We start from the raw sequence: 22,965 nt of genomic DNA on the forward strand, positions 1-22,965 counted from the left end.
GAGTGGCTTCCATCTTACCTGCAGGCATTATCGGCACAGTGATAGATGTATCTTTTTGCGTGTCTGTCGGTTTCATGAGGTATGTCTCGGTGCTTGAGATGCTGTGATGTGTGCATTGCTCTCGGAGTTGGCCATTTCTTTTGAGACTCTTTTAATTGAAACTGGGTAGTGTGTGCTACGCTTATTAAACTATATCTTGTATTACAGTTACCCCAACTTGTTGTGTTGATACTGTGTTCAAATCTGCATAAAATACAAAGTATTGCACCCGCCCCCCCGCCTCCCAGCATGATGGTCCTGGAACTGCCTGCGTCCCCAATGTTTCAGATTTCCTGTCGTCCCACCCCATTGAACTGAGGGGGTCTAGGACAGCCGGGAACCATTACCTCCCCCCCCTGTGTCTCTTGATTATTGTATCTGCAAGGTGCCACTGTTACTGCTTCCATGTAGAGTGTCATTACTTCCTTTTCTTCTTAATTCTCAGAGAGGAATCAACACTTTACATTTATGCATTTGTCACTGCAATGTCAGATTTGTTCCTCTTATGGGTGAACCAGTTAGTATGTGAGCTTAAACAGTTCACTTCTGCGGCCACAAAGTGTCATTTTGATTATGGTATCTGTTGAAATGAGCCATGGGGTAATATATCACTAGTTTTTGGCTGATTCCTCGTTATTTTTTTTATCTCTCTCCTGGGTTGCATCTGCTTTTTCTATCCCCATTTCACCTCTTTCTATTTTGCCTTCCGAGGAGCTCATCTTGCCCAATGTGCACCATCTATCTAGCCATTCCCAAGTGTCTTCAGGGTTGGAGAAGAACCAGGTCTTACCGTGTGCTTCCACTCTCAGCTTAGCGGGGAACAGCATTGCATTCTTGATTTCTTTAACTCTGAGCACTTTTTTGACTTTGAGAAAGCTGCGCCGTTGCAAATTGATTGTAAAGTGCGGGCTGTCGTGGTCACGGAAATTAAAGACTCTGGCCAAGATCGGTCTTGGCGGGGCTCCTGTTCTGGGCCTTCCTCTGGGGACTCTGTGTCCCCTCTCGATGGAAAAGTAATTTGACAGTCCTCGCGTTGTAGCTGTTGGCGGATTAGATCCTCCACAAAGAGATCCACTGCTGGCCCCTCTGCCCGTTCTGGCACCTCAATAATTCTTATATTGTTCCCTCTGGAGCAACCTTAGTAGCCATCTAATTTGGCTTCAAGTATCTTTTTTATGGTTTTTAGCTTTGAGCTTGTTGTTTAAGGAGCTTAGTGTCCGCTTTCAACAAGCTCTTCATGTCTTCTATTTCTTGGGCTCCGTCACCCAGTTTTCGTAAATCTGCTCTTATTAGGGAAACCTCTGTAGATAGCGTATCTTTTTGTGTTACCAATGAGGTTTGAACTTTATCGATCGCCACAATGACATCACTTAATGTTTGCTCTTCTTTTCCTATTCCGTGCACAGGTTTGCTGTTGCCATCTTCTAGTCCTTTTTGCGGGGCATATTTATCTAATCTTGTTTGGTGTGTTCCGTGCCCTCCTTTGCTGCCTGACATGTTTAGTTTGGGTGAGGGTTGCTTGCAGGGCAGCTGTCTTCCACCACCAAGGTACTTCCCGCCAACTGACTGTCACCACAGCCTGTCGGCTTTCCCTGAGGTGAGGAGGACTAAGTTGTTCATGCGCTATCACTCTTGTCACTGTTTTCTGTGGGTGTGACCCAGTTCTCGCCAGCCTGATATGCACTGTCTCTCCACCAGGATCAGTAGTGTGGTGTAGTTGCGCTCGTGAGCTTGGTTATATCAACTGTGGACTCCTGTCTTTTCTCATTGCTTAGGGATGGGGGGGGTAACATTTTGGTTTGGTCCCTCACACAGCGGGGCTTGCTGTGTAATGATACTGTGGGGTATGTTGCCTCTTTCCATCCCCCCTGTTTGCTGTGGCTTTCTATTATAGATGTGGCACTTTACTGTGGGGTCTTCTCTCGAGGTAGTCTACTTTTTGTGTCTCCACCCCTTGTTCAGCCACCCAGCGTTTGCTCCCTGCCTCCGGTCCCGCAGGCTGCCGCACTTACTGGTATGTCCACTCCCCTCTCTTGGGCATCTGGTTTGTGGCTTTGATATTCCTCCCCGAGGCAGGCCTCTGTCTCTGCCATGCCGGAGTTTCTCAAGGGTTTGCAGATATTTTAAGGGCCCAGGTTGGGATCTCCCGGAACGTTCCTTCAGGTGTCAGGCATCGGTTGCATTGGTTTGGCACTGCTTTGCCGGATGTTATGATGGATTTTGGGGAAAAAGGGCCTTGGTCCCTCAGGAGCTCAGCTAGTGTGCGGCCATTTCCTTGTGGTGTTGGCCATGCCCCCCGAGTTCTTGCTTGGTTTGATGGATGAGCCTCCTCCTGTCTGACGACGTCTCTCCCAATCTTCTATCCAGTTCTGTGCTTTTTCTGGGGACATTAAAATGAGACCTTCCATCTATCAAGACTCTTTGGCTGGGAACATAAGCATGTATTTCAAGTTTTTCCCCCCAGAGTTTTCATTTTACTGTGTCAAAAGTCCAGAGTTGTAGCACTTGTTGCATTTATAAACCTTGAAATATTGTGTCTTGATCTCGAAAATTTAGAAATCAAGCTATTGTAGCCAACCAAGACTTAGACCCTGTGAAATCCATTTCAGTCCCTGTTGGGGTCTGATCTGTTGCTGGTGTTCTATTTAATTTCTTTTATATCTTTTGTCCAGTGCTCGCTCTGAGTTTTCTTCAGTACTCCCACTGCATTATGTTCTTTGTGTGGTCTCTTTCACATTTCTGATCTCTGACTGTAAGTCACTGTTATTGTGTCTTTTGAATGTTCCTTCTACTATAGACTATGTTCTGGTCACTCGTATTTCTTATTCTTTGTACTATAGTATGCCTAGGGGGCACACAATGGGGCTGCTCAGGTCTCTGGTTTTATCTTTGTTCATTGACCCAACTTTGTGTTATTGCCCTTCCCATTTAGAAATCTTTGCTTCTGGGGTGGGGAAGAAAGAAGTGGGGGAAATCCTCTCCTCAGACATCTGTAGGCCTTTTGATTTGAGTCCTTCCTGTCTAGTCACAGCTTTAAGCCCCTATGGTTGGTGCAATGCTTCCTTCTTGTTACAGTGGGAGGGGCTCGAAGCGAGCCTCAAAACTTGGTGCACCTGCCTCTCATCCCGTTAGTGCTTTCTCCCCTTTCACTCTATTCCTACCAGATCATATAGGCCGGGGTTCTTCGCTTCCGCGCCTGCAGTAGTAGTATTGTTACCCTCCCCACCTGCCCTCTCTGCTGCTTCTGCCCAGGTGTATTTTTGACTGCATGGGTCCTGCAAGTTCGGGAGTGGATCAGCCGATCTTTCAGGCTGCTCTCCTTGTGGAGCAGGTGGTGATGTTCTCCCTGGTCAGACTCTTTTCAGTTTGTTTGCTGGTGTTTTCAGCTCCGTCGTGCTCCTCAGCAGCACAGGGGAGGTGGTGATGACTTCATCTTCCTTGTATTTGCCTTGTAGAAGCTGAAATAGAAATAATAAGGACTAATACAAATAACACAAGTCTCTGTCAGCACAACTGTTAGAAAGATTTATTGGGGAACACAAATAATGCAAAAGTACGTGCAGAACGGAGGCAGACAATAAAGACACTGAATGCCCAAAGATGTGATGTTGGTGACAGCTTTTATAGGCCAAAACCACAAAGGATGTGGCATCATCACATACGTAGCACAAATTAAGTCCTATCCATTTGACCAATTAGCAAAGGCCTACATTGTGCTATACCTTTTAAGGTCCGAAATATACTGTTGCTAACCACGTGTCCCAAGTGGGCAGCTATGGGGACTTTCCACTGTAATGTAATCTATCAACGTTGGTACCTTCCCAGTTAATTATTGCAACATAATAGAAAGGACCAGACATATTGCAAAATGTGCTATGCTGAAATGTCTGTCTACGTGAGCAAATTCACTGTCACATATTATTCTTGATCAAACCTTGTGTTACAAAAGCTGTGTCTCTGAAGCAAATGGAAAAGTACAAGCATTTTGTGCACTGCTTTTTATGTCAACTTAGCAGGGCCTAAAAGCTTACAGCATTTGGTATCATGTAAGAAAGATGGCTTCAACAATACGAGCCAAGTCCCCATCTTCCTCTTCTGACTCAGGCGCACAGCTCATGTCCATGGGGTGGTAGTCACCATCTTGTTGTGTTACTCTGCTTTGTAAGCCTCATGGCCCTTCCTTCTTTTCTCTTTTTTGCCTTGAAAATAGTTGTTGCCTCCTCATTGGGTGCACTGTATTTTGATAATCTTGTGAGGTAGGGTGTGATGCATCCTCGTAATTTTGCGGATTCGTCTTAGAAGGAACAGAGCTCTCTGCAGTTAGTTTGCTCTTCCTTGGTGCTGGCCATGTCCCTGGAAGATGAATATGGTGATCATGAGGACATGTTCAGAGGAATGTGATAGGAGTAGTGGGATTCTGCCGTAAAAGAGACCTGCTTAGTGGAGTAGAAGGCCCTCGGAGAGGAGTTTTCTGAAGATGAGGCTATTAACACAAGAATGTGGGAGGAGGGATGAGGTGCTGTGGTGGGAAGGAGTGGAATTCTCAGGAGAGCATGTGGGAAGGGGAGGGACTTGGTGAACCATAGGAGCATGCTCAAGAGAACGTGGAGTGATTAGAGAGAAGTTTTGCAGTGCACTGCTCCCTGCCTTCTTCCTCCACATGCCCCCTTGAATCCTGGGGGCATGCTGCACCTTCTTTGGACCCTGCACTGCTCGTTTACCTCTGCCACTCATATTGCAATTGCTGGTTAAGGGTTGTGCTGCTGGTGCCCAAACTATATTTGTTATGTGAAGGAAAAAATCTTCAGTTGCTAATGCTCATGCTGTAGCCATTCTGTGATGGAGGACTTTAATGTGCAGAGCTTTATGCTGCAGCTTCATTGGGATGAGGGAGGCGTATTATGTTTCCTGTTCTCTAGAGGATGGAAGCTTGCACTGCCAAGACACAAGTGGCACATATCTGCTGTGTCATACTGAACCATACCCTCACTTAACCAGTTATTCATTCATGCAGTCAGCAATTTTGTTTAATTTTAGGTACACTTTTAGTCCGTGCCCTTTCATGAATTATCAACAAAACAAGAGAGCCGCCAATGCTGCCCATTATTTATCACATATTCTCATTCAAAGTGTGATCATTGAAAAATAACACTGATGACTTCTTTTTCTGTCAGATTTAATCTTAAATGACTTGAATTATAAAAAACACATAACACTACATTGTACCCCAACCAAAAGACTCATCTTAAAGTGATGTACATAATTTTTTGTATACTTTTGTATACAAAAAATTATGTACATCACTGTAAGATGAGTCTTTTGGTTGGGGTACAATGTAGTGTTATGTGTTTTTTATAATTCAAGTAATTTAAGATTAAATCTGACAGAAAAAGAAGTCATCAGTGTTATTTTTCAATGATCACACTTTGAATGAGAATATGTGATAAATAATGGGCAGCATTGGCAGCTCTCTTGTTTTGTTGATATTATCAGGCTAAGCCTTGCTGCTGATATAGCCAAGACCCTAGATTGTTTTTTCAGGCTTTCATGAATTAGGCATGCAACGAATTGCAATGCTTAAATTGTAAGATCTACAGTGCAAGAAGAGTGCAGGACTAAATGAACATTATGCAGATGTCAGTGCAAAGGTTGGACGGAGAGAAAAAGTGTGTGAAAGCAGAACAAATCAAAAAGGTAGGGAATGGAAAGTATTAGATAAGGAAGTGGATATGGGCTGTGTTAGACTGAGACACCAATGGAAAGGTGAAAATTGTAAAGAGTCTGCTGGTTTAAAGGCCATTTATTCTAGTTGGTATTAGTGCATAGATAAGTGTAGCAAAGTCTAATGTAAATGATTTGCCAAGTTTGGGTGTATGTGTATATTAATGAACGGAAGAGATACAAATGCATATCTTTCCGTAGACAATTGCTACTTTTACTTCAGCGCTGCAGATATGACGTGCCTCATCGAAGGAGCAGCCAGGATTACTTCCTCTGAGCCCTCTGAAAGAGGTACATTGCAATCAGTTTGGTTCTTTACAGGCCTTGTTCTACTCCAGATGTGCTATGCGCAGGTCTATAGAGGCATCACCCATGAGCACTGACATCAGTTCTTTCTTTCCCTGTTAAAAATACACAGATCCGAAGCTACCCCTGGTCTTATCGAGACTCTACATTGAACAAAATTCTTCAGTGTGGAAGGGAATTGCCATCTCCTGATTCTAAAGGTTAAGACCAGTGTTCTGACGGAGGTGTTGCAGCCTTGCCATTTACGTTCTGAACATGTGCTCCTATTCACAGTGACTTTTACCTTTACACTTTTGCATACCTGGGCCACACTGTGTTCCAGCCTGCCTTGCATCACCAGATGTCATCGCCATGCTCATGGTGATCCTTGTTTCCTCACTCAGCACCCCACTCCTAAAACCTTGCGGTGCAGGCTTCAGCCAGCTGAGTAAACCCACATTATTGTCCCACTACTCCCCCGATAGGAAATCAGAGAGGATGTAGACCTTTGGTAAAAGGGTTATCTCCTGTTCAAATTTGGCTCTTTGTTCCGTGCCTTTTAGGCCAATTATTTTTATACCTTGTATTACTCTGTGGCCCAGATGTTGCTCATGGTACCGGAAGAAGCCAGGGTCATTCTTTTTCAGGCCAGTTAAGGTGGTTGTGATGCAGCAAAGTTCACAATCTGCTGTGAACTGGATATTACTGATAACATTGATGAAAGTGTTGATGCTAGTGTGGCTATTTGCAGACACATGTGGATGTGTTAGCTGGCTTTTCAGGAGACATTCAGGGCAGTCTTATGGAAATGCCATTTGATGGTTCCCGACTGTTTGGGGGTAAAACCAACTCGACCCTGCAGTGATTTAAATATAGAAGGGCCAAAGAGCACTCTCTGGGTCTTTCTGCTCCCCCACTCCAGCCACACCAACAGTTTCACCCACTTTGAGGCTTTGGGAGGGACTCCCTTTACCACCAGCAGTCCCCACAGGTATAGCAATCTATACAGCCACGGTCCTCATCGGAGAGGGCAACAGGGAAATCTGGGAGCCCTATCTTCCACATCTGCAGCTGCCGTCTCCTTCAAGCCTTTTTAGCATGCCCTTGTCTGTACACGGCCACCAAATCTGAGGCAGGTTCCAACACTTTCTGGCAGGGTTGCAGGCAATAACTTTGGACAGGTGTGTACTGCAAATTGTTACGTTTTACCGTTTCTCAAAACCCTGCCGCACCTCCCACCATCTTCAGAGTGGCTGACGGAGGACCATCTGTACTTCTTGCAGCAAGAAATGCAGGCTCTTTTGTCCAAAGGAGCCATATAGAGGTTACCACACCAGAATTAGTTGTGGTTGCTATTCCAACTACTTCCTGGTACTGAAAAAGGATGGGGGCTCTTTATCATTTTAGACCTTCACACTCTCATTGCTATTGCAAAAAAGGACAAGTTCAAGATGCTTACTCTAACCCAAGTCTTGTCTACCCTCAATCCTGGAGACTGGAGGGTAGTGCTGGACACGCACGTTAATTTCACATCCCCGTCCTGAAGGCCCACAAGCGTTACCTGCTGTTCATGGTAGGCCACAAGCATTTTCAGTTCACTGTTCTTCCCTTGTGCTGCAACCACCACCAAACACTCAAGTGGTGCTGGTAAGGCCAATTTCTGAAGGCCAAAGGTTTCAGTCTTCCCACCTCTATGACTGGCTGTTGAAGGTGGGCTCACTCCAGGTAGTCGTCTCTCACCTCCAGACTATGGCAATCCTCCTAACATTGTTGGGGATCACTATCAATGTGCCAGAGTTACTCCAGACTCCTTAACAGATGCTCCCCTTCATAGTAGTAATTATGAACACAGTGCAGTTTCACACCTATCCCCCGGATAAGAGAGTCCAGGATATTCAGGTTATGATCCTGATGTTTCAACCTCGGTTCCTAGTTCTCCGGGAGGAGGATTCTGAGGCTGCTTGGACTGATGGACTCCTGCATTCTGCTGGCAAAGCACACCATACATATGCAGGCTCTGCGGTGGGATCTGAAGTTCCGGTGGGCACAGCACCAGAGGGATCTTTCCAGTCTGGTCCCGATTTCGGAGGAGACTGCAAAAGTTCTGTAGTGGTGGCTGTGGGACAGCGATTGGGTGAGTGGCAGAACTCCTCTCCTTGCCCAACCCAGAGCTTGCAGTGGTGACCGATGCATCCCTTCTGACTTGGAAAGGCCTTCTAAGAGAGGTGGAAGTGAGAGGTGTCTGGTTTCCGACAGTGGCCCGGCTCATATCAACCTTCTGGACCTGAAGGCCATCCACTCGGCATTAAAAGCCTTCCTGTCCTCTATCAATGGAAAGCTGGTGCAGGTGCTCACAGAGAACACCATCACCATGCGATACTGCAACAAGCAGGGCAGGGTGGGACCGTGGATCCTACGCCAGGAGGTTTTGCATTTCTGTACATTGCTATACCTTCACGGAATTTTTCTGGTGACAAACCACCTGGTGGGTTCCTTGAACGCCAAAACAGACCAATTGAACTGTGCGGTTAAAGTCTCTACCAGAAAGAGCGTAGCTGAAAGTCAGTAGCTTAATTATCATAGACACTGAATACAATATGCAGTCAATCACTCATCCATCCATGCGCTGTCATCCAACCGTTCATCAACTATTGATTCCTGGCTCATCCACATAATAACATACATGCCCATTCACTAGCCAAAGAAGTTTCATTTTAAAGGAACTCTAGATGTATTGGCTTTGTCATTGCTTGTTTTAAACCGTGTCAGGAAACTCTCTTCTGATACAATTAACTGGCTAGATCAGTGTTTCCCAAACTGGGGTCCGAGGACCCCCAGGGGTCCGTGGCACATTCCCAGGGGGTCCTCAGCCAGCAATTTTAAAAGCACTGCAAAGTTCTTTGTGAAATTAGCAGTTTATGAGCAACTATAAAAGTGTCAAGAAAATGCCAGTGATTAATGTACCTGCTGGAGAGAGATGAGAGTTTTGTCCAGTGGCAGCTGTGACTTATCTAATGTGACCCAGAGTTAATATGCCTTCTGCAAAGAACGTGAACAATGCATTTAAAAAAAAAGTATTTTATGTGCATAGGTCACAGAGATTCTTTCGTCACTGTGCAATTGATAAGGGACAATCGTAATCTAGCAGTGTCCTATGAACTGTCATCAAAGAGCTGCTTGCAAACTGCATGGTAAAATTTAGCAACATATGTTTATTCCCAGTCTATCATTATCCTGATGCTGCAATGTTCCCACTTCCTGCACATGAACAATTTTGTAATGCTGTTTTGTCACTTCTATGTGTGCTGCCTAATGCAGCACACATGGAAGTTACAAAACGTCACTTTTATTAAAGATTGTTTATGTGCAGGAAGGGTCACCTTCCTGAACAAACAATCAAAGGTGTTTTGCTTTTTCCGTTGGAAAAGTAAAAACGAGGAGAAATAAGGCATTTCTCCTCATTTCGCAAAGTTAAGACCAGGTTTTTCATGGTCTTAATTTGGGTGCTGTCTCCTATTTAAGCTGACCTTGTAAATAGAGGGCAGCGTCAAAATCAATGGGTGTTGAAGTGAAACGCCCACTGTAACTCCCACTGCCCACCTTTTTCACGCTAAGCATTGCGTGATAGGGGGCCTTATTTACAAGGCAGCTTAAGCCACAATAAGTGGCTTAACGCTGCCTTGTAAATAAGGCAAAGCCCCTATTGCCACAGGAACATCACTAAAAGTGACGTTCCCATGGCGATAGGGACTTGTAAATATGCCCCTGAAATCCTTAGTAATTCGAGTACTTGTTTTGTGTGCACACGTTTTTTTTTTTTTTTAATTACTGTTTTAATGTTTGAAATGTAAATCCTACAAATTGCTTGGGGGTCCCCGGCTTTCAGTGGTGACTCAATGGGGGTCCTCAGGAGTCAAAAGTTTGGGAACCACTGGGCTAGATGGTTGCATGCTTGAGAATGTTTTCTCTGTTCAGTTTTAATTTCAGGAAACGTTTACAGTTCTACTACAATGCATTATAAACGATCTTTCGAAACTCTTGCAACCAGTCAAAACTTTGTCTCTTTTTTTTGTTTTAGGTGTGAAAATTAATTTACTGAATACTAGTGACATGGAATCAATAGAAGGAATTATCTAAGGCCAGGTGGCTTGAATAGGTGCACTAAGAAACTTGTACTCTGAATCATATCAGTTGTTATTCTTGAAATGTTGATGTTTGCTACATGACTTTGTTTATTATGAAGAGTAAATAAAACACAATTTGCGCTGACATTTGCTTGTGAAATGTAGTTTTATTGCCTCATGAGAACAGGAGTATCATTTCAAATGTACATCCATTCAACTATAAAATTGTTGGCATCAGTCAACTAGGTAGGGATGGAAAAACCGCTTGAGAAAACTGTTATGATGAGCTCCCACAGAGAAGACCTACTCTTTTGTGTACGCCGGACACACACACACAGCCAGACACATAGGTGGTTCCTTGCTGGAATCCAGAGCGATTCCTAGAACCTTAATTTAATACCTCCGAAGCCGATCCCCAGCCCCTCAGTTGTGTTTGGATACGAATTATGGTAGTGGCTGGCTGGCTCACTACATCCCTCCCAACCTTGAGGGGATAGAAATGCAAAGTCTTAACACTTGATGTTGTTGCACCAAGGATATTGTGCTGGATAACTAAACACTTATAAGGTCCCAAAGGCGAGACTTATTGGCTATGCCAATGCTTGTTAAGACTTTGCATTTCTATCAGTGGTATGTCTGCAGAGCCAGTTGTCACCAGTTGTTCCTGTAAACGGATTACCACTGTGAAGCTATACAAATGGTATCATACCACTCTACACATGTCAAAAAAGGTGAGTTTTCAGGGAAGTCCAAAGAGGAACAAATTGGCTTCCAGAGGAAGTTACAAAAGCACAATGAAGGGCAGTCTTTTACTATGTAATCTGTTACACTGTGTTGGGTTTGCAGCACCCTGATAGGTTGAATTTTGCAGAAATATTATGTGGTGAGAGCTACAAATCCTGCATAAAACCTGCAGATGTTTTTATTACTGACTATACTTGCTACACAATATAAAAGCTGTGAGAGGACCCCATGTGTATTTTGACTGTAAACCACTGGGAGTGAACCCTCGCAGCCGTATAGCTCACTTGTTTGTGGCCTGGAGTGCTGTTAACGAGAAAGGACCACCATATGCAAACTAGTATCCTACTCCAAGAGGAGCAAACTTGCTGTTCTTCAGACACAGAGAAACAAGCAACCCTAGGTGGGACTGGCCCTCCTGGGGCTCCGTAGGTAAGACGTGGCCTAAGCGACACTGAGCTCAGCGGTTCATGTTGTAGCGGCACACCGCCAACGGTGCATAGAGCAAAGCTGCAAGCATCCCATCATGTTCTGGCTTTAACTTATTACAGCTTAGAAATATAACACAAATATAATATTATCCAAATACAAGTACCTTTCGTCTACTTTCATCTCCTTCGTAGGACACCATGGTTGGTAACTGGTAATCCTTTGAATAGGCGGAAAGTCCAGAATAGCTAGTATCTGGTGTGGCTCCAGGTATGATCAGGAATAAAGTAAGCCCAAATGTTAACTTGACTATGATATGCCAAGGTGCCTTTAAGTACAGGGACACTAGAAAGGCACTCAGTCAGTGGTGTTTATATGGTCTTGGAACTCCTGTGTAAATGACAATATTCTGATTATGTACTGCATCCTATGCATACTCTAGACACAATTCACAAGTGCCCTGTGCTGTTTGCAATATAATTTGTTAACTGAAAGATACACATGGATCAATTTTAGCTATTTTTTATGTTTAGAATCAGAGACAATTTCTTAGAAAAGTGGAAAAGCACTTGAAGAAAATGCTATAGACTCTACATAAATTATGTAATTAAAATTGTCTAAGACTGATCAGTTTTGCTTCTGGGACGTGGGCATCCACAAGATCGCTGGGTCTTCATAACTAATACTCATTACAGTTCAAATCCTACATAAGAACAGTATTTTCTTTCTGCTCCTTCGTATTGTGACAGAAAATCTGTGTCTTTGCGCCTTCTTGAAGTCCAAAACGTGTTTAGTAATGCCAAAATATAACAAATCAGCACTCGATGAGACAGCCCTACACTTGCCTGAGCCACTGCTGACCGCTCCCACAATGCAACACGTCTATACATTCTCGCCTCATAGACAGCAAGGGTCGAGAGGACCAGATAATGTGCATTTGTCAGACGCTGTCTTTGTCCATGCAGACGCGTGCATGTAAGCCCTCGGGAGAATTGATTGCAAAAGGCACTTGCATGGCGAGAGCAGCGCCTGCGCTGCTTTCGCCAGATGAGACCTAAAAAGGAAAAGAAAAAATGTTAAACAACACATGGTACAGCCATGACAGTTCCCCAAGTTGTTGTTCGAATGCTATGGGACGGGGGCAGTATATTGAAGGATTCTTTGTCTTTCTTTAGCAGACAAAGTCTCGTAACGTTTGACTCAGTTTCGGATTAGGTCTTAGGCTATATGGATGTCCTCTCTGGGGTTCCGACCCTTCCTCCGGGCATGGCAAACTTTCATCGGTCCTTCTCTCTGGCTGACCCGATGGCGGCGCGAGATCCTCTATCCCATCATATTATTCCCCATCATTTGCCTCCTACTCCATGGACACCCTTCGGGGATTTTCGGACCTTCTCTCTGGTCCCAATCTTTTCAAGGCCTCCGGCATGCCTGTGACCTTCTTGAACCAGGATGCATTACATGACACCATCACCTTGTGCCTCTTCATACCGAAAACTTTCCATATTTCTCTTTAAAATGGAGTCTGGAATTTCCATCCAGGATGTCGGTCCTTGATCACTACGGCATCTCCCAGTCACAACTCCGGATCCTGTCCATTTCTCCTTTTGATAACCCATTCATTGGCGTCCTTTCTTTTGCTGTGGCCTCCTTCCAGGTCAAGGGTGGCATATACCCACTCGGAGCTAACTGGCACCAAATCTCTCATCTGTCTCTTCATGATGAATTCACTCAGAGCGCATCCAGTAGTGGAATGGGGTGTTTGCTGATATGCCCTTAAGAATTGGTGTAGGCATACTTCTAAATCAGCATCTTGGTGTACACCTATTCTCAGTGTTATATTCTGTGTCCTCATAAATCCTTCTGCTTCCCCATTCGCCTGAGGCCATTGGGGAGTGAATTTTCTGTGTCGAATGTTTAGATTATGCAAGTATTCTGTGAAATCCAGGCCCTGAAAGGGCGTCCCATTATCAGTTTTCACTACATCCAGCAGTTCCAGCATCGCAAATATTTTCTCCAATGCGGTCTTAACACACTCAAATGTTCTGGACCTGATCAGTTCAACAGCTGGAAACTTTGTGGTGCTGTCTATCACTACCAGAGTCACCCTTCCATCGGGAAAGATTCCAAAGTCCATGTTGACCTTTGACCACAGCTTGTCACAAGGTTCTTCCATGATGATTGGGGTTATGGCTACATTGGCTCCTGTGATCATGCACAAGTGGCATCCCCTCACTATTTCTTCCACCATTCTGTCCGCTCCGGTAAACCACACTTTCGACCATATCCGTGCTTTCGTATTTGCTAGCCCTTAATGTCCTTGATGGGCTAGTTCCACTGTACGTCTCCATAGGTTCCTCAGAACAACTATGTGTTGTCCTCCCAGTAGAAGTCCTTCCGCACTCCATCATGGCACCTCCACAGGCTTGTTCGAACCTCTCATTCCTCATCGATGAGCCCGCTCACTCCCTTCAAGAAGTCTTTTCGCCGGTGACCTTTTAGCGCCTCTTTCACCTTGCTTATGCAGCGGTCTTCTTTTGTGCCTTCCACCAACTTCTCTATGGACAGAACTCGAGGACAAGCACTCTCTGTAACAAACCTTACAAAATCTTCCACTTCTCCATCCGTTTCTTTCTGTGCCTTAGGGTCTTCGGCCAGCTAGGTTCTTGCTAGATAGTCGGCTGGGTTGTTCGTCCCCATCCGATTTGCAACCTTGAAGTTGTATTGTTAAAATTGTACCGCCCACCTTTGAATTCGGGGCGGTCCATTCCGGGCTGATCCGCTGAACAACGGCACAAGAGGTTTGTGATCGGTGATCACTTTGAATTTGTGCCCACACAGATAGATGTGAAAGTGCTGACGCGCCCATCTTATGGCGAGAGCCTCCCTTTCGATCTAGGCATACCTGGTTTCCGCCTTCGTCAAGACTCGGCTGCCATATGTGATGGCCAGCCACTCGCCCCTTTCATTTTATTACAGGAGAACAGCCCACAGCCCCACCGGACTGGGATGTGCAATGAGCTCTGTCTTGCCTCTCGGTTTGAAGTAAGCTACGGTGGCTCCCTGAAGCAGTACCCCCTTTACGTCCTTGAATGCTTGTGCGGCTCACTCATCCACTCCCACAGTGTTTCTTTCTTGGTCAACGCATGCAGTGGTTCTAAAAGGGTTGCCAACTAGGGAATGAAATGTCCGCAGCAAATTGCCATTACTAAGAAACTATGCATTTTCGTGGGGTTCTGCGGAATGGCAGCTGCACAAATAGCCTCAACCTTAGCCGGGTCAACCTAAAGGCCATCTTTGGAAAATCTATATCCAAAGAATTCCACCTCGTTGGTGTAGAAAGAACATTTGCTTTTGGGGAGAGTAAACCCCTGGTCTACGAGTCTCTGTAGAGTGGCCTTCAATCTGGCCTGGTGTGCGTCTAATGTGTCCGAAAAGATAAGCACATCATCACTGACATTGATGACTCTCACTAGTCCAGATAGTGCTTCTCTTTATGCATTCTGAAATACTTCTGCTGTGGAGGTCTCCTCAAAATTGAGCCTCTTGAACCTCCTGAACCCTACCTGTGTAGAAAAAGTGGTTATGTAACAACTGTCGTCATCAAGGAGTAGTTGATGATACTCTGAGTTGAGGTCCACTTTAGAAAACCATTTGGCCCCGTTGATGTTGGCTACAAATTCATCTTTGTAGGGGTGATATGTGTCTCCCTTTTTATAGCCTTGTTTGGCAGATGCATGTCCACGCACAATCTTATTGCCCCTGGCTGCTTTGGTTTAGAGGCTATTTCCAGGGGAAATACCCACTGGGTCGGCCCGATACTTTCTCAATCACAATTTGGTCCAGCTTTTCTTCGACTAGGGCCTGGAAGTGAAATGGAACTTTCCGATGTCTCAGTGCCACCGGTCTCACGGTTCTATCAATGTGCAATTTTACTTTGACCCCTTTAAGACATCACAGTCTTTCAAACTACTGTGGGAATTCTTCCATGATGTCTTCCACCTTGGATAGTTGTAATTGTTTTGCAAAAAGCACAGTCCGAGTTCTTCAGCCGTGTGACATACCATCAAAGTGCCAGCACTCTCCTGTGTGACTTATAATTTTGTTTGCAGTTCTGTTGCCCTATGACTTCCTTCCACCTCTCCGACCCTGTATGGGTGTGGCATCTCCATAATTGTATATTTTGGCGGTGGTCTTTGTCAGCGGCGGACGCGGGTCAAACCGTAGATACTGCTCTGCGTCTAAGATGTTCACCGATGCCCCAGTGTCAATGAGTGCTGTTATTGGTACACCATCCACACATACTTTACACTTGGTGGGGGTTTCTTCTTTTGATGGTGCCATCCTGTGAATGATACAGTAAACACTTCATCTTCGTTGTCCTTATTTGTTTGCTCACCATGGCTGCCGCGCCTCCCTCCTCCTCTGCGTCCGACACCAATTTGACTTCTCAACTTCTTGAACTTCCCTCCACTGCTGTTCTGTTTTGACTCTCTCGGACATACCCTTGCGCAGTGATCTGATCTTTCACACTGCAAACACATTTTCCCTTTTGCAGGACAGTTATTCAGGTGGTGGCTAGAGAAACCACAGTTTCCGTAGGCTTTTTGATTAGCTCCTGCCATTAACTTTCCTCATCCTCGCTCAACTCCCTTTCGGATAGTGTCCGCTCATTCCTCTTTGATGTTCATGGGAGTTGACTGCACCAGAGTTGTTGCGCTGCGGGCTAGAGCCGACTTCATTTCTTTAGCTCAGATCAGCTAGTCTATGCGATCTGCCCAGTATTAGGATGTCATTAGTGATATGCCTGGTTGGTGGAAGATCAGTTTTCTCAGCTTGGCCGACCGGCACACTTAGATCAGCTGTGCCCTTATCTCGAACTGCTTGTTAGTGGCAGTGAACGTGCTGGCCAGTTTCCGTAACCTGGCAAAAAAAATGTCTACCGACTCCCCTTCTTGTTGGCGAGCTTGTCTTAACTTGAAATGCTCATAATCCGGATTCAACTGGGAATCAAAATTCGGTTGAGCGCTGCTACTACAGAGTCATAATCGTTGTTATCGTCAGTGTTAGGTAAGTCAAGGAAGAGATCATACAGATCATCTCCTCCCAAGTGTAGCATGGTAAACCCTTTCATGCCACCTTCTGTTTCGCGCACCGCGCAAAAGTAGTTCTCCAACTACCCTATCCACATTCTCCACCTCTGCGCCGCAGTGGCCGGGTCCGCTAGCTGACTTAAAGGGGGTAGTGACGCTAGTGCTGATTGAGAGCAGCGTTCATGGGGGTGCGCTTGATCTTCATTGTCCTGCACTGACATCTTAGTGTCTACCTAGTGTTCATGTGTATTTTTTCTTCTTTTTCTCTGGTGTTTGCTTGTCTTGTTAGGTATCTCACTACTGTGTGAGGTCCTGACCTGGCTGTCCTTTCTCTCTTTTGTATGGGTTATGTGTCTTTTGCTACTCTCTTCCTATACCGTGTTTCTCCTCTATTTTATTACTTAAATTCCCTTTTTTTCTTTGGCTTTCCTCTTTTGGTTTTATGGTAGCTCTTGACCCCCCTCCTCACTTGTGTTTTAGTATTAGACTTTCTTCTTTTTCCTTTTTTTTTCTACAGGGGAGGCACTGCTCTTCTGGCTCAACGTTGAGCCTCTCCTGCCCTTCCTTAGTAGCCTGTTACAAGCGGCCTCATTGTGCTCACTGCCACCCTTGCCGGGCCTGTGGCCACTCCCCTTTTCTTCCGACCGGGCCTCCAGCGCTACTCCACGCTGCCGCTCAGCTCACCGCAGTCGGAGCGTGGATTCTTCAGGCTCTCTCACCACCAGCCTCGTGGCTTGCTCGACCACCTGCAGTCCTGCTTCTCCGCTGCTGAGCTGACAGGCTGTGGGCACCTTGCCACGCTGTTGCTTCACTCCTCTGCGGCAAAGCAAGGCCTGCGCCAGCCGGACTCACACTCTGTCGTCACCCTCTGATGTGGCGCCAGTCCCCCCACCTCTCAACATTCGGGACATGCTCATGCCCTCCCGCGCTGCTCTCTCCCCAGCATGGCTCGCTCGACATGGGGTTAGTACCCCTTTGTCGCGAATGTCATGATGAGTCACCTTGGACAAGGCCTACCCTTTCGTCTATGCCAGATACACGCACACTCAGACACGTAGGTGGTTCCGTGCTGGAATCCCGGGCGATTCCTAACACGTTTATTTAATACCTTTGGAGCCTCGCCCAGCCCCTCGGTTGTGTTTGGATACAAATTATGACCCATGTCAAAAAGGAATATCATCCTGGAGTCATTCTGAAGCCATCCGATGACTTCAGCCAGGCTATTCCTGCAATTATCTGGGGAAGTCATCCGAAGCCATCCTGAAGTATGCCTATAGTAATAAATATTTAAATGAGATGAGTCTAAAGTCATCAGAGAAACTACTCCAGGATTAGTTCCTGATGACTTCAATTAAAAGTGTGTGATGATCTCCTACTACTCCAGGAATACTAAGTGACAACTTCAGGATGAGAGTGGATTACTCCTGGATAACTTTATGATGAGCACCGATTACTATAGGATGATTTCAAGATAACTTTAGGATGAGTGCAGATTAGTCCTGGGTGATTTCAATACAACTTCAAGATGAGTGTGGATTACTTTAGGATGCTTTCATGACAACTTCAGGACAAGCTTGAATTTCTTAGATGATTTCATGTCAACTGTGCAATAAGATTACTACAGGAATTGCCGGGGATTACTCCTGAAAGATTAAATATCACAAATGGTTTGATTTACATTTGTGAGGTTTGTGTTATACAAGAACATACTCTGCGAATGCCACTTCTAATTCACGGTTCCTCAAGCAAAATTTAGAAAGTGAAGTAAAAGTTCTGGGTCTGTGATGATACTGCAAATTAGCGAGGTGAGCAGCGTAATCCGAGCCACAGGCTGATGGAGGAGAGTTAGTGATGCCTACAGTGTTAGGAAGGACTAGAATGGTGAAGGAATCAGAATTCAATGCAGTTTTCATGATGAGAGGGAAGAATTCCTCAAATAGGCCAATCATGGAAACACCAATACATAACACATTATAACACATGAGCACTTGCACTTTACCACTGATCAGCAGTGAGAAAAGTGCGCAGAAACACTAAGCCAGCACAAACAGAGTCAAAACCAGGAGGTCAGAAAGCAAAGATTCAGGGGAAACACGCCAAAAGATGCCAAGTCGAACAATCATCAAGATCATTCCAATGGCGGTTGAAGTCTCCGCTCCGAGGAAGATTTGAGTGCACAGTTGTCTAGTGTTATTTACAATGGTTTCCATGATCTGTTCTGTGAAAACCTGATTGTCTCTTAGAGGGTTGTAGATCGTGTGTAGTTTGCATAGAGGTCTGTTGTTGCAAGAGATATTGAAGCATAGGTATTTGCAGGAGAATAGTGCAGGGGTCTGTGCATATTTAACTGACAGGTCGAGGCTGTGAATGCAAGCAATGCCACCACCTGGTCTACTGGGTCTATCCAATCCGAAAATGCCATGGTTAGGAGGGACTAGTATGTCAAGGAAAGGAGCAGAGGAGTTATTTAGCCAGGTTTCAGTCCGGATAAGAAAGTCAAGATCATGTGTGAGGATCAGGTCAGCAATATCTCCCGCATGTCATGGCTGATTTTCAGTTGATTAGCATGCCTTTCAAATGGGGTTTGAGGTGTGTTGTGGTAGACTGTGAGGATAACTCGCCTGAGGTAGTGCTTGTTGACCACCCTAAAGTCGAGCCTAGGAGCTCTATGAGGGTTCGCCAGGATTGCATGGTTTTTCCCTGATTATCAATGTTGTCAGGGTGAAGAGAGTTAGAATACAAGAGGATGGTTTGGATATCGTTGTCAGATAGAGGGAATTTCTGTCTAATCGGTTGTGTGGGCGCATTAAGTTAGAGTCTAGTGTTCCATCGCTATTGCATAGGTGACGCAGGAAAGGCCAGGTTGGAGGGGAGGTGTGTTGGAGATAAGGTGGAGGGTTGTAGAGTTGGTTCTAAGTGAGAGTTTTCAACCTATGGTCCCTATTAGGATACCGAAAGTTGTTCATCTCTGTAGTGAAGTGAATGAGTCTATGTAAATCTTCGAGATCTTGCAAGCTTTTTGTAATCTTGTCCAGTCTGGATTCTAGTATAGTATGGGGGCAGGATGTCAGGCCTTGAAGCGGTGGGCAGTGGGGCTAGGGGGAGATGTCAGTGGGGTTAGGGTGCTGTTGTAATGGGTGAGAAGGCATAAGGGAGAGTAGATTGAGAGTAGGGGTAAGATCGATGTTAGGAGGGAGAGAGCACAAGAGATGGGATAGATGAAGGGCCAGTGGGAAGTCATTGGGTATCAGCAAACAGGGAGACGGTGGTTGAGGCGGGTGGTGATCAAAGGTGCAGTCGGGTAATTTGGCTGTGTAACTGGGAATTAAAAGTTCTGGGTCTGTGATGATACTGCAAATTAGCGAGGTGAGCAGCGTAATCCGAGCCACAGGATGATGGAGGTGAGTTAGTGATGCCTACAGTGTTAGGAAGGGCTGGAACGGTGGAGGAATCAGAATTCAATGCCGTTTTCATGATGAGAGGGAAGAATTCCTCAAATAATTTAAGGTGGTGATCTGCTTACTGGATTAAGATAATACCATTGTTGTAGATGGTGATGGAGACTGCTGCTCTGCAAGCGGATGAAGGGGCTACCGGCATTTTGAGAACGTGTGGTGTTTCCCTGGTTGTGGAGATAAAGAGCAGTGAGAACAAGACTTTCCTACATTATGCTCATCTATATGTATAAAAAATGAGGTCACTTATTATAGCTCCTTTGTTCGTGCAAAAGTAGGGGTCAGAAACCTGGGTTTCTGAATGAGATATGAGGAGTCTGTGTTTTAAGGCTTTTTTAGATAGATTCAGGGGGTAATTAATTTTATAAGCATAACGTCTCCAAGTTGGTGTTAGTTGTTCTTTGTGGTTCCAAGACAGAAGCAAGCTGTACAAATGGAGGCGGGGGTTGAGGAAGTTGGCGAGGGCAAGGGGGATGCAGGATTAGGGCTAGAGTGAGTAACTGCGGAAGAATACCAGTTATAGGCAAAGGTAGGACATAATAGTTGAATAAGTTCTTCCTTAAAGTCCACTCATCAAGGTTGTTAAAAACATTTGATTTTTTTGATAAGTAGAGTGGCATGCTAAAGTAAATGTTAAATAGAGCCCTTAAGGATGGAGTGGGGGAAAGCCTATTGACCATTTTAAAATGGCTGTCTCAGCGGAGGCTCAGTGTGTTAGTATAGTCCTACTTTCATTTCTTGGTGGTGGCTGTTATGCGAGAAAGGCAGAAAAAAGTGATTTCCTAATTGCCACTGTGTCAAGGGGTGTGAGGTGCTGATTGAGTTGATGAGCAACCAACCAGAATTACCTTGGGGCGAAGGTAAAGAGACAGAGTAATTGGTGGTATGTCCAGTACCATTACAAAATGGCGGTCGCATTAGAGAAACAATTGTGTAGGTGTTCATTACAGTCTTTCTTTACTGATTGGCTATGGAAGGGACACAAATCCTATGTTGAGGAGGGTAGCAGCAAAAGACAGTGTTGCTCTTCACCATTCGTTGGCTTCTTTGTCACTCTTCTTTGGTGCTTACTATTTGTCCAGCACAGGCCAAGCATCACTTCCTTTCCTTTTTGTGGAGCATGGGCCAAGCACAGATTGATTCAACTTAATTAGTGCCCATCCCGTGCTTGCCCTGTGATTCAGGTACTATTTCTCCCCCCCACTCCTTGTTTTCCCTTCTCTCCATTGTCAGTGTTGCATTCCCCACACACCCTCCCTGTCTCTCTGTTGTCCCTCATCCTCCCACCAGCATTAAAAAAAAGCGCTATGATGTGAGCAACACTGGCCACTTCATAATGCTTTTTTAGGTTGAGCGTAAGTGTACGACTTCTTGTATACTTTAGTATACATATAACTCTGTGGGCCAAATGCCATTCCTTGCTTCTCATTTGTTTGTTTCAATGTCTTTTACAAATCCTTGCTTGCTAGTGGCCAGTCTTTGTCCCTCCTTTTTCCTCCAAGGAGCAGGGATTTAGTACAATATCATTACACTTTGTTATGTTGATCTGCTCAAGGGGTGACTATTTTATTATGTTTTCAACCTCGTGTTACACTGTGGCTGCACAGACCCATAGATGCTTACATTTTATTGCAGCATTAACCCTCCCAGTTCCTTCCATGTGGCTGGCATTGTTTTGACAGCTTGCTGGCTAGCTTGGAATGCAAGCAATTAATTATTGTGGTTCTAAGTCTAAGTCTGCCTCCTTTCATTTCCTCCAGAAACAGGCACAAAAACACTACAAGAGCATACCATCTAGCAACTGCAGCTCTAAATCATGTAAAAAAAAGTTAAACCACTACTTAAGAAGAGCCATTGTTTCAGTTCCATTAAGTCAATGCTTCAAATGATACTTTAGTATGCATTGTTTCAGTTCCATTAAATCAGTGCTTCAAATGATACTTTAATATGCATGCTGCTTGTCTACTCTTCTCCCCTCCAGGACCTGTGCTTGGCTGCTGGCTGTGGGGTTGGAAGTCTCCGCTCTCGGTTTAGCGCTGAGGCCAAAATGTTTTTCTGGAAGAATGTCCCCTGTAAATGTGCATTTGGCTTAAATTAGAGGGGCTGTGTTTCTAAGTTTATTTTGCTTTTAAAAGCACTCCCTGACACATTCCAGGCCTCAAGCAATTCCAGACAATAAAAATGTCAAGATAACTCCAGAGATTAATGTTCTTGCTGGAGAGATGGAGTTGTCTAGTGGAAGACGTTTTGACTCATTGCAAGGTAGCAGAGGGTTAATATGCCGACTTCAAAGAAAATGTACCATGCGGAACACAAAGTGCATACAAACTAAATAGCTTATAAGTTAAAATCCTAACATAGAAAAGTGAATTTAGAACTGTCATTAAAGAACTGCATGCACTGTAAAGTCTAGATTAGAGTAGATATTAATGTTACAAAGGGGTTAATCTGGGAAGAAATGTATTGTTTTTATTTAAGAGCACCCCAACTATGGTATTCTGTTTTCAAATCTGAGTTTGTGCTTCTGGGGCCCAAGCACTCTTTAGCAATGCTGCATACCAATATGCATGAGTTGTGACTCCTACACCCTGTAGTCCTCTGTCTTATGTAACATTTCCTTTACGCTAATTTATACACGTATGATTGATTGTCTCTGTGTAATTTGTGTGTGATGCAAAGTGCTTAGACAGCCTACACCTCAGCAGCAACTCTGCAACAACGCAGCCCCACTTCAGCATCAGCGCACCACCTCAGCATAGCACCAGTTCAACATCACTCAGCACCAGCTCAGAACCAGTGCACCACCTCCGCATCAGCACAGTACCACCTTCTCATCAGTGAGCCACAACCAGTGCAGTGCCAAGCCGCACCAAACAGCATCAGTGCAGCACCACCTCAGCATCAGTGCAGCACCAACGTAGCACCATCTTCGCATTAGCACAGCACCACCTGAACACTACCCCTTTAGCGTCAGCACAGCCCCATTTCAGCATCCATTTCAGCATCAGCCAAGCAGTGCCTCCTCATCAGTGCAGCACCACCTCAGCACCAGTGTTGAAGCACCTCTGCATCAGCACA

At 45.1% G+C, this 22,965-nt stretch overlaps 1 protein-coding gene across 4 annotated transcripts in view; it reads left to right on the forward strand.

Moving 5' to 3' along the window:
* DDX25 (DEAD-box helicase 25) overlaps window positions 1-10,314 on the forward strand; it is a 3,162,033-nt gene extending 3,151,719 nt beyond the window's left edge. For all 4 annotated transcript variants that reach the window (XM_085646106.1, XM_085646107.1, XM_085646108.1 and 1 more), the window contains one exon: window positions 10,124-10,314. In XM_085646106.1, coding sequence (XP_085502232.1) covers window positions 10,124-10,182 — 59 coding nt within the window. In that variant the 3' untranslated portion in view covers window positions 10,183-10,314. The remainder of the gene's footprint in view (window positions 1-10,123) is intronic.
* The last annotated feature ends 12,651 nt before the right edge of the window (window positions 10,315-22,965 follow it).

The sequence above is a fragment of the Triturus cristatus genome, chromosome 3_1, assembly GCF_964204655.1.
Source record: "Triturus cristatus chromosome 3_1, aTriCri1.1, whole genome shotgun sequence".
Taxonomy (NCBI): Eukaryota; Metazoa; Chordata; class Amphibia; order Caudata; family Salamandridae; genus Triturus; species Triturus cristatus.